The 12072-nt window shown below is 41.5% G+C and overlaps 1 protein-coding gene across 1 annotated transcript in view; it reads left to right on the top strand.

The window, feature by feature from the left end:
• The first annotated feature begins 1881 nt into the window (after positions 1-1881).
• The window catches only part of SRP68 (signal recognition particle 68), a 14082-nt gene continuing 3891 nt past the window's right edge, over positions 1882-12072 (top strand). Inside the window, exons 1-13 of the mRNA XM_009279417.1 lie at positions 1882-1942; positions 2510-2623; positions 3595-3790; positions 4667-4749; positions 4972-5081; positions 5456-5538; positions 5786-5926; positions 9262-9360; positions 9680-9744; positions 10062-10221; positions 10923-11017; positions 11257-11386; positions 11833-11908. Coding sequence (XP_009277692.1) covers positions 2562-2623; positions 3595-3790; positions 4667-4749; positions 4972-5081; positions 5456-5538; positions 5786-5926; positions 9262-9360; positions 9680-9744; positions 10062-10221; positions 10923-11017; positions 11257-11386; positions 11833-11908 — 1300 coding nt within the window. The 5' untranslated portion in view covers positions 1882-1942; positions 2510-2561. The remainder of the gene's footprint in view (positions 1943-2509; positions 2624-3594; positions 3791-4666; positions 4750-4971; positions 5082-5455; positions 5539-5785; positions 5927-9261; positions 9361-9679; positions 9745-10061; positions 10222-10922; positions 11018-11256; positions 11387-11832; positions 11909-12072) is intronic.

Here is a 12072-nt window from a genome sequence, read left to right as displayed (position 1 = left end):
AGAGGGTCGGTGCGGCGGTCTGGGCTAACCCGGAGGCACCCACGCTGTCCCTGGCGGCGAGGCTTTGATGTGGATGATATCGGGGAGTCAGCTTTGCATCTCTGAATCGTGGATTTATTCTTTACCTTTGCAGCTTCTCCTTCCGAAGCGCGTGACAGCTGTCGTCAGCCTTCAAAGCAGAACCCTGTGCTAGGCTGCGTGCTGTAGATAAGAGCAGGCTGTCAGTAATCTGGTGGTAATATTAATGTTTGAAGCGGGCAATAGTAGATAAAATAAATCTAACAGGTACACTGAGATGGTAGAACAGCTCCTCTAGATTTAGCACATTTAAAATCTGATGTGGCATGTAAGCTCGTGGCGTTTTTGTATGTGAAACTTTCATGTGAAACTAGTCCGGCTGCACAGCTGTGACAGAGCTGAGTTTTATCTTCTGGGTAAGAGGAAAACCCAACTGAAATACGGTTGCAGTTTTCCATTTAGCATATGGCAGGTGTTGTAAAGTCAGTAACTGTAGAGTAAGATGTGGAAATAGTAATTGCCCTGGTAATGTTAGGAATATGTAAGTCAGTGAAAAGGTAAATAAAATGGGGCGTATGAATTCAGTGAGTAACTGCACAGGCTGAAAGGTAGTCTGAAAAAAATCTTGGGTAGACAGCAAGGATGGGGAGTGTGTGCCCCGAGCTGTGTTGAGGCATTGCAGTTTGACTTGTTTGTTCCACAGATGCAAGCTAATTCAGTGTAATAACTGTTGATGCAGGTTTTTAATACTTAAACTAAAGACGCTTTCTTTTAGGTGTAATTATAATAAAACACTTTGATAGCGATCTGCCATTTTAAACTTGAAAAGTCTGGTGGTTTCTTTTTCTCTAGCTGTAGTAATAGTGTTTCTTTTGATGGGGTCATTGTATAGTCTGGCTTTGTTTCTGTGGGGTTTTTTAAGGCTTCTTGGTAAAGCTTAGAAGGAAAATTTTGGGATATAAATACACACAACACAGATTTTATATTTATGATAGAGATTTTCTTTCACAAAATAAAAACTTTGCCTTGTAAACTGAATTAATAACATCAGTAGATTTACTAGAATACAGCATGATTTTGGTAGCGTAACTAAGTGAATAAAGTAAATACAGGATGCACAGAAATCGGCAAATATGCTAAAGAATGCAGAGACTGGATGGAAATCATGGAGCGATGCTATCGCAAGTCACAGGCCAGTGCCTTCCATCACGGTGTACTTGTTACAGTAATACACAGTAAAGCTAGAAACGTGTTGAAAAATCGAGTAGAAAATAAGCCCCCTGAATACTTCCCAAAAGCTCTTTTTATGAGGGTCTCGGTATTCAGAAAGCAGTTTGTTTGTGGAAGGCTGTGTCAGAAAGGCAGCAGTGGTTCTGCTCAGTGTACTTCTGTCCTTTTGCTGAGAGGTGGGATGTTTAAGGGCAGGAAAGCTTCTCTCTGTACTTCAGTTTTGCCGAAAAAAACCTGTGTCACGAGTGTGATTGGGGGGGCGGTGTAGCGTAGCTAGGGCAGCCGGTTATATTAGCCTAGATGTGTCTGTCAGCATAGCTTATTATCCTGAAATGAGCTCTAATAACAACAGGACTCTTGTGGTGGTCTGTAAGAGGAGGCGCTTGTGGTATGTCTTAGTCCTGGCCTTGATAATAGTCATAAAGCTCTGAAGTAAGCAGTGGAGTCGTGAGGTCTTTTAGGACCGTCAGTTCCCTCACCTGTGGGCTTTTAGGAAGCTTTTGGGTGCTCCCCTGTTCAAAGGGCATTTGCTTAATGGAAACTACAGAGTTCCCTTCCGTTATTTTGGGGTAGAATGAAAAACTGCTAACAGCCTGTACTGTCAATCTGCCTTAACGCAAATCGCAGTCCTTCAGATTGTGAAGGAGTCTCAGCAGCAGCACGGTTTGCGACATGGAGACTTCCAGAGATACAGGTCAGTAACGCTGTGGATGTCTTGGAGTTACTGGTGTGACTTGGCTTATTTTATTTAAAATGTAAACCCACTGTAGCAGGCAGCAAAAACGATCTGGCAAGTAAGTACCCCTTGACAGGTTGCTTCATATGAAGCGGTGTACGCTTTTTTTTTTTCATTAGATGTAATGTGCTGTGACTGTTCCATTTAGGAGGATACAGACCGGCTCTTGTTTCTCTGTTGCCCTTTGAGAGCTTGTTTGTTAACGCCTCGCTGATAATCACTATACTGTTCCAGAACTGAGTTTTCAATAAATGTACATAAAGTGATTAGACAGTAAGGAGAACATAATTCTGATTTTTCAAGATCGGGAATTATTACGTGTCATCTTACCTTCCTTGTATTCTATTAACCGCTGGTTTACAGGTAGTTTCTGAACTACCTCTTACCGTATGTCGTATATGGGGTTCTTGGTTGTTAAAGCGTTGCCTGTCACAGCCTTTAGTCCTTTTTTTCTGGTTGGAGAGGGCAGTAAACAGAAACAAAGTTGTTCTTTGGCCAAACTGACTGTGGTCGTCTTTTCTTTAGGGGTTATTGCTCCCGTAGGCTAAGGCGGCTCCGAAAAACTCTCAACTTCAAGATGGGAAACAGGCATAAGTTCACTGGGAAGAAAGTGACTGAAGAGATTCTCTCAGACAACAGGTACAGTCACTGGATGGCATCGAGCATTTAGTATATTAGTGAATAGTTTCTTTCATTTCAGTAATTTATTTTCATGTGGGTGTGGTGGAAAACTGTTCTGTACAATATAATCAAAAATGTTTCTTTTCAGAGATGTGCGTTGTTGATATTAATAAAAGATGAAAGTTCGGGGGGGAAGAGGCACTGCTTAGATCCTGCTTCATCATGTGAACAAGTGGGAGAAGAGGGAGCAGCAACAGCCAGTTCCTTCTCTTCCCTCGTAGTTGCTAAAATGGGTTCTTTTCATAATCAGTAAATTACTTTGATATTAAAGAGGAAATGCTTATTCAGATCTGTTGCAAGGTAGCCATGTGAATGCTGATAATGTAAATGGTGTAGCCAGCAAGGTTGTGGTTGGAGACATAATCCCTTCCCTTTGAACAGAAATATTGGATTGCAAGTTTTACTTAGATTTTCAAAATTTGGTAGAATGCTTGTCTGATAGAATATGCGGAGAATAGCCAGGATCTTGGGCTCATTTCCTGGCTTTTAGAAGCACTTGAAATGTCTGCTGTCTCATCTTTTCTTGTGGGGCAAAGAAAACGTGATGCTGTCTTCACCTGCATTGTTAAGAAGCCAGATGCATTAGCTGGTGGGAAAACAGACACGTTTACCCATATTCAACCAGTTTGAAGAGCAACCTAAAATGATAAATCCTTTTGTCTTCACAATGTCTGTGGTGCTACAGAGTGATACCAAATTCTCTTCCTCAGTTGGGTGATTACACTTCTCTAGTGAGAAATACAGTAGAAAACAGAGGTGATACGACTTTGTGCGCTTAGAATGTTAAGAAATAAAAGCATCTACCTCTTATTAACCAAGCTGAACTTTTGTTACCCAACTTTGCATGGGTAACATGGCAAAGAACTAGTGGTGATGTGGTAATACTTCGTTTGAATGTCATCATTTTTTTATCTTCGTCTGCCCCACAGGTATTTGCTGTTGATTCTGATGGATGCAGAGAGAGCCTGGAGTTATGCCATGCAGCTGAAACAGGAAGCAAACACAGAGCCTCGCAAACGATTTCACTTGCTGTCTCGCCTGCGCAAAGCTGTGAAACACGCTGAGGAGCTGGAGCGACTGTGTGAAAGTAACAGAGTGGATGCCAAAACAAAGCTGGAAGCTCAGGTAACCACTGATACTTTGATCTTGTTTTACAGCAAAAAGCTGAACGAGAAACCTTTGGATTTTGGGTGAAGAGATTATTCTCATCTAGCAATAGATAATCAAAATTGACTGATTCTTGAACTGGATAATGTCTCCCTTTGAATAGCTTGGACTTACTGTTAATGCAGCTGCTGGAATTGCAGAAATAACCAGTGACACCAGCCAAGATGAGGACCTGGTGTTTAGAAGTTGATTAAGCGTATCAAATGATTGTCCTTGCTTTGAAGAGCAGTATGTTTAATAAAAGTAAAAAGAATTGAGGGAGGCTAAGATGATGCAACACAGCCTAAGAAACTATGCTTATCTGTTGAGTTATCTGTTTGTTAAATGCCCTGAAGTAGCCACCTAGAACACAAGACTTGTGGCTTCGGTTCCTGGAACACAGAAAGCGACTGTGTTGTGACACCAGCCTCTTTGAACAAGGGGCTGCAGTGGTACCCGGTTAATTAAAACTGGCATTTTGTAGCTTATTTATGGCTACAGATGGCTTAACAGCCATTATTGGAGATGGCGATGGCTTAACTGCCATTATATGGTAGCTGGGGAAGAAAAAAAAAAAAAAAGTTTTGTGACATCAGTGGGCCGTGTTGATTGCATAACAAGCAAGAAACATCTTTGCTTTCATCTCCTTAGAAATGTAGCAATGTCAGTTAAAAGAAAAAAAGGTAGGTAGCTAGTAACCCGTAATCCAAATCAGTTGTCTTCTGTGGGAAGACCAAGTGAAAAGGGCAAGGCTTAATCGCTTACTGTAGGCGTCGCAGCAGCCTCCATACTAAAGGTTGTGCAAACCAGGCTGTTGGTCTTGGGGAAATTAACTTGCCCTTGCACTGTCTGCAGGCATACATGGCTTACCTCACAGGAATGCTTCGTTTTGAACACCAGGAGTGGAAGGCAGCCATGGAGGCTTTCAACAAATGCAAGTGAGTTCCCCAACTTCACTCAGTAAATAGTATTGGATCAGTCTAGTAAGTTTATATACTGTATGTAGAGCAACTCTGAGTTGTTTAGTTAATTGTGCACTTAACTGGGAGGTACTGCTGAAGAAGTTGCATCCTCCAGAGTAGAGACACAAACTCTTCCCTTAAGATAGCATCTCACCAGACGACACATACTGCAGTGTTAATATTTATTCTTTCCTCTAGGACCATATATGAAAAACTGGCCAATGCTTTCACAGAAGAACAAGCTGTACTGTATAACCAGCGTGTGGAAGAGATCTCACCCAACATTCGCTACTGTGCCTATAATATTGGTAAGGAAAAGGGGGGTACCTAATCTCCAACAAAGAGCAAGGCTTGTTCACAGGAAAGGAATACTGACTTGATAGTTAAATACTGGTCTAAGTCACATTGCAGTGAGTCCATAATATTTTGGGCAAATTCTGCACGCATTCTGGGTCAGTTTAGCAGTGGAGAAATATACTCATTTTGCAGCAGTGCATGTGGTTTTGTGTAAAAAGACAAAATACCAGTTGGCAGTAGTTTGCTTATGAAGTCAGAATGAAATTGCAAATTTATCCCCTTTGTCTCTAAATTGCCGGTATAAAATCTATTGATGAGCTTTTCTATATTAAAATAATTTGTGAACTCAGATGGAAATATGATCTTGATTTGTCAATTCTCTCAGGTGACCAGTCTGCTATGAATGAGTTGATGCAGATGAGACTGAGGTCTGGTGGCACTGAAGGTCTTCTTGCAGAAAAACTGGAGGTAACTTACTTGCATGCTTCGAGTTGAAACATTCATTATCACTCTGTTGAGCGTAAATGTTGCTGCAGCACACCACTCAAGAGCCAAAACATATCGGAAGAGAGCAAGCAAGCCTGGGCTCTGTGGGAAACCACACTTTCCTAAAAAGCCCTTTGATTTCAAAATAGTCAAGTCTAATGTGAATTTGAATGGTTCAATTTTGGATACCTTAAAGTTCAAGCTCATAAGTTCAGTCCGTTCTCCACAGGCGCTGATTACCCAAACTCGAGCAAAGCAGGCAGCCACAATGAGCGAGGTGGAATGGAGAGGAAGAACTGTTCCAGTGAAGATAGACAAAGTGAGGATCTTCTTGCTGGGGCTGGCTGACAATGAAGCAGCAATCGTTCAGGTAACCCAGAAGCCATCTCCGGTGTCGGTGTTTTAGCTGTCCTCTTTCCTTCAATGTGCAAGGTAATACATGATACTAAAAGCTTTTGAATAATCTCTTTCTCAAACTTGGGGTTGGAAGGCTAAAAGTAAAAGTGGGAATATTGACTATAACCCAAAGCTGAAGTGTCAGTTGGGGACAGCTCCCGCAATCTATAGAGTGGTAGTCTGGGAGATCTGTTCTGAGTATCACTGCTCTTTTGAACACTCTGCTGCCCAGAAGTGCTACCTTTCAGCGGCAGGGTGATAACCATTATTATTTGTAAGTCACTTGGAAGTGAAGGTTACAATTTTAAGAGTAACTGGGTTTGAATTACTGCTGTCATTTCTTTAAGTATCTTGCTGAAATGCTCCAACTTCAGAGCAACCAAAAGAAAAAAGATACGTATTGATCACCTTCTGGCAGCAACAAAAAGCAAGGGGCCAGGTGAAGCAGGTGCTATGAGATTTATAGCATTCTCCTCTTGACTTATGCAAAGCCTCAAAAGCAGGAAAAGGATTACTAAATGTCAGGATGTAAATTAATTTCAAATGTAACAGTTTTTAAACACTTGCAGTGCCTCACGCTATGAATGTCTTTAGTATTGCAGCCAAGTTTTCCACATGGAGCTTTTTCCTTCGAAATGGTGCCCAGGTGGTGTATTCTGCTTCCCAGTGGCTGCATACAGCACCCTTGCTGTTTGAAAAGGCAGTGAAAGGATCTTTAGTAACAGTTGTTGCCACTAAAGATGGGCTTTTTGCAGCATCAAAAAACATTTATCACCAGGAGAATAATGATGATAAATAGAAATTTAAATGATAAAATTAAAACCCTACGAAGGTATAAGGCAAGTGGGAGATAGTGTGAGTAGGGTAAACAGGATACGGCTGGGTAGGAAACACTATTGTTAACCAGTCTTGTCATAATGTTATGAATTGTATGTCGCTGAATTTATTTTTTTTTGTAGGTAGTACGTTAGTATGGCCAGCAGGTGGAAGTGCAGCTTAGAGTTCAATGATCCCTCATGTAATTTCTGTCCTGCCAGGCTAGCAGTTGGACCTTTTCAGTTTAGTTGCCCTCTTTGTTCCATAAAGCTGTGGCAGAACAGTGATCTGAACTTGTTTTCGTCTTGCTTTGTGTTCCTTGGAAGCTCTGACTAAACGGAGGAGTTTTGTGGTACTGGATCGCAACTAGTAATGGTGAGAGTTGAGCACACAGCAGTAGTATTTACATTCCCAGGGGGCTAAAACTTGGCCTTTTGAAAGCAGTTCTGCAGTTGCTGTGTCAGCTGTGATGGGCAGTCCAGCTTCAGCTAAAGGTATTGTGGTGGTTCCTGGGATCTTTGGCACCTTTCTGCTAGTCTTCACTAAGTTGAAACCCTGATGTAACAGCAGTGCTCTTCAGGGTTTGATTAGAAGCAAACACACGTGTGTTTTCTGTAAAAATGGAGATTCTCAGCACAGTTATCTCATTGCCTTCAGTGTCTTGTTGGTAACGGGAGAAACAGAACAAATAAGCCAAACTGAAATATGAATCCAAGTTTAAAATTACTTATGTCAGCCCTTTTGTAGACTTAAATGCATGACTTCAAGGGCCCATTGACTCCAGCCAGGTAGGAGCGAGAAGGCTAAAGGGCAAAGCGACGGAAGTGTGCTCCTATCTGGTATTGTCTCAAGGATTCTGTGGTCATCTCTGGTAACTAGGACTGTAGCAAAAATGGGTGGTAATAACTTTCAGAGATGATACACAATGATTTAGAACAAATTAAAAATTAGAAATGAGCACTCCTAGACTTTCAGAAGTGGGTTGGTTCAGTGGGATCAGTTCCCTGGATCTCTTTTAAGACTGAACCTGTGCTGTTCTATCAGGGCATTTGAATCACCAGCCGTAGCACTTGTATCTCAGTTTTATGATCTGGTATCTCCCAAATCAGAACATATGCATATTTATACATAGAATCATTTTAACCTTAGGAGTCTTTGCTTAGAAAGGAAAGCCTTTGTTTCATTGCATGGCCCAGCCCTTTCCTTGTTTGTGCTTGACTGATGATCTAGCTATGTCTGTTTTCATTTTTGTGCATACAGTGAAATTGCTGTGCTCCTCTGGGTGAGGTTGAGAATGCTGTCAGACTCGTCTCTGGTTATTCTCAGTAGTTAGTCTTAAAAATTCTTGCAGCAAATCTCAAAAAGAAAAAAAAACCAAACCCAAAAAACCGCCTTCATCTCGGGTCAAGATACCTGAGGCTTTGTGAGGGAGTAAAAATAACATTCCTTAATGGGTTTGCAAACCTGAAAAGAGGAGAGGCAGAGACTGTAGAGCTCTACTGAAGATAAGCAAGCGTGTTTTTAGACAGTTTTTTATTCATTTGGACAATTGCAAATTTGTTGCAGCGATGTTCATCTCATGCTATTACATGACATGGAAGTGGTATAACACAGTGCTGATACGCTGTAATCCCTCTTTTGATTGCTATGGTTGAGGTTTGTTTCTGGGCAGTTTTCTTTTACCGAATCAGTAAGAGTCTTGCGATCCCCATCTGGTTACCTTCTCAGTCACCTGAATGGAAGTTGAGTTTGGGTTTGGGTGCATTGTTTAACTGGGTGCATGATATGCCAGTCCATTGGGCAGAGATCAGGCTTCAACTTGTTTTTAAAAAGGTATTTTCAATTTTTGGTTTTGGGGCAGAAGGCCAGAAGCTGCTTCATGGGTTTTTTTGAGAAACCTTGTGGTGACAGCAGAAAAGCACTCAGTCACTCCTGCTACTAAAATACAGGGTTAGTTTAAAAAAATGCTTCAAACAAGCAAATTATTGCCACGGTGAGCATTACTGGAGTGGGAGTGTAGAAAAGATAATCATCTACATGTTCTTACCACATGAAAAAAGTTAAATCAGCATAACAAGAGCAGTCTGCATTGGTAGTTTGCCGGTTCAGTAATGCTTGGCTCTTCTGTTGCTGGGCCTTTCCCACAGTGCAGTCCAACCTCAGCTGTTCTCGGAGCAATGTGGGTGCCATCCTGGAAGGGAAGGGAGTTGCTGGGAAGGCAGCTGTTGCAGGGATGAGGCGATCAGAGCTGTGTGTGCTAGGCCTTCAGTGCCGCTAAATTCTCAGCACTGACCAGATTCCCGCAATTTCTGGCAGTTTGCCCCCTAGAACATATTGCAGACAGGTACAGGTTTGAGTTCTAGCTACCCATGGATCTTACAGCTGTAATGTGGGAGAAACTTTGTTTAATCTCCTCAGTTAATTCTTGCATCATGGGATGCAAAATACAAAAATTTCTAATAGATACCTGTCTTAACTTTCCTTTGCTCTTAGGCAGAAAATGAGGAGACAAAGGAACGTCTGTTTGAATCTTTACTCAGTGAGTGTAGAGATGCCATTCAGGCTGTTCGGGAAGATCTGAAACCGGACCAGGTAAGCAGCAAACATTAGTGTTTCTACTTTCAGCAACACAGTGTTTCTTTGGGACTGATTTGTTATTGTTAAACTTGCTTATCAGTAAAAGTGGCTGGGATTTCTTTAATAGAAAGCTGCAAAACAGTCTACCACCTTTGATTTTATTCTTTTCAGAACTGGAGAGGGTGAATAGCAATGTAGAAGCCCTCATTCTTTTGCCCGGAAGTCTGTTATAACTTCCGTGATTTACCCAAACCTTGAGTTGTTTCTGATCTTTTCTTCCCTCAGCTGCCAGTTTTAAGTAAATCATGCAGTGTTTTGTCCCCAATTTCTGCAGAAGCAGCGGGAACACTCTCTGGAAAATGATTCTGGGAAGGTGTCCAACATCCAGTACTTACACAGGTAATAGGCAAACATTGCTGCCTGTACTAGCGTGAAGAAGTCATGCTCTTATGTCAAGATTTTATTTTTGTTTGGTTTTGTTTTATGGGGTTTTTGTTCTGGGCCTCTCGGATCTCAAAGGATGACTGTACGGTTAAAGATCTGATTCATGCAGCTTTGAAAACATTTTACTTAAGACTCTCATGTTGACCTTTCAGATGTTTCTTCCCCTACTAGTATCAGTTTAGACTGGGGGGAGGAGGTTTTTTCAGAACAAAGATTAATGTCTGAGTAGTTCTGACAGTCTGCTAATGGTATTTTATCTTTTATGGTTTTAGTTATTTGACTTACATCAAGCTGTCAACAGCCATCAAGCGCAATGAAAGCATGGCAAAGTCTCTGCAGAAGGCACTGCTGCAGCAGCAGCGGTCAGAAGAGGATGGCAAGCGCACACCACGGCCTCAGGACCTAATCCGTCTTTACGATATCATTTTGCAGGTAATGCTGGGAAAACAAATCTAATTCTTCAGACTAACTGGAGAACTTTGGTAAAAAAAGTTATTGTAGAAGATATAGCAGTGCAAGTGAACTACCCATGAAGCCTGAAGAGCAGCTCAGTGCCTGCAGTAACCTTGTTGAAGATGTTCAACATCTACATGAAGCACAAATAAATCCTTTTAGTTGTGAACAGAAAATGCTGCTAGAATGGATGCCCTTGGTTTTACACTCTAATGCAGTTTTAAAATAGTTTTTCTGACTATTTTATGCAGCACCCTGATAGCTGCCTTAGTTTCTGCTGGCCAGAAAAAACAGCAGCTAAAAATACTTAAAATGTCCTTCTTCTTCATAAGCAGTTTCTTAATTTCTCACATAAATTTTCAATTAACTGTGGGAGCCTGTCGCTGAAGCAGTTGTGAACGGGAAAGGGAAATGCCTTATGAAAGAATTACTTCATGTGAAATCTGAGGAGTCTTTGTCCTAATTCCTGTTTGTGTCAGGAAATCTGTCCTGAGGGCAGACTTGCACAAGTTTCAATGAGTGTCCTTCGCAAGGTTAGCGTTCTGATAATTAGAAAAACTGGAAACTATTTCCATGGGAGTGTACTGTTGACTTGTTAAAGAGGGCAGCTTTCTCTTACTCCAGCAGATTCCAGAGGAAAACAACTCCTGCATTTGTTATTCTGACTCTTTTTTGCACAGAACCTCGTGGAACTGACACAGCTTCCTGGCCTAGAAGAGGACAAGAACTTCCAAAAAGAGATTGGATTGAAGACGCTTGTGTACAAAGCTTACAGGTGACTGAGAAACAGCCAGGTTTTCTTTAGCAGGCATTACATCTTCAAAAGTTGTTATTTCAGAGCTCTGTGTGCTGTACAGGGCTTCGATGCAGTTTCCTCTGCCCTTTTGTGAAATGAAGGCTGGATGCTAAGGGGAAACTGGCCTGTGTTTCTTGATAATTTCTCTTATCAGTCATTTGAGTTGGCAAAAAGTATGGATGACAAACATGTCAATGAGCCACTCTTTACTGTTGCAGGTGTTTCTTCATTGCACAGTCCTATGTCCTGGTAAAGAAATGGAGTGAAGCTCTCGTTTTATATGAAAGAGTGCTGAAATATGCTCGCGAAGTTCAGTCAGGAGCTGGAGCTTATACGAACAGTTTGAAGGTAGGAACCCAATCCTGTGTGTAGAAGGGAGTTGAAATTTATGAAAAAGATCTGTCCCAGTATTTATTGTTAATTAGATGCCAGACTATTACAATTCCAGACTGATCTTTAAGTAGGGAGAAGAGTAATACAAGTGTGACTGCTTGACACATTATAGTAGAGACTTCCTAGTGATGTGAAAATGCTTCAACTGACCGCTTGCTAGCCAGTTGTAACTTGCTGCAACAACTCCATAACAATTTACCACACTTTCTCACGTCTGCACTTTCTGTCATACTACTTCCGTAGTGCCTGAAGGACTGTACTGTAGCTTTTCCTCTTCTGGGAAGGCTTATCGGCACTAGGACTTAATTTCTTAGTTCTGACTTTGTCAGGTTTTACCTTTGCCCTAACTCTTAAACTCTGGCACATTTCAGGCTCTCAAATAATTTTCTTTAATGACCTAGGAGCTGCCTGATGTTCAGGATCTGATCACTCAAGTCAATGCAGAGAAATACTCCTTGCAAGCAGCAGCTATATTAGGTGAGTTGCACAACTATACTAGAGCTCTAGTGTCTCTTGAATAATGCCTCTGCAGCTATTTCATTCCTTTTATTTAATTTCTGAAGTTCCATGTTTCTCCACTTCACTCTGATCTATGTAGGCTCTGGAATATTCCCCCCCCCCCCCCCCCCTTCTCTCTTCTC

The sequence above is a fragment of the Aptenodytes forsteri genome, unplaced genomic scaffold, assembly GCF_000699145.1.
Source record: "Aptenodytes forsteri isolate BGI_AS27 unplaced genomic scaffold, ASM69914v1 Scaffold243, whole genome shotgun sequence".
NCBI lineage: Eukaryota > Metazoa > Chordata > Aves > Sphenisciformes > Spheniscidae > Aptenodytes > Aptenodytes forsteri.
The sequence above is the reverse complement of the archived record's forward strand: the minus strand, read 5'-3'. Positions and strand labels throughout refer to the sequence as shown.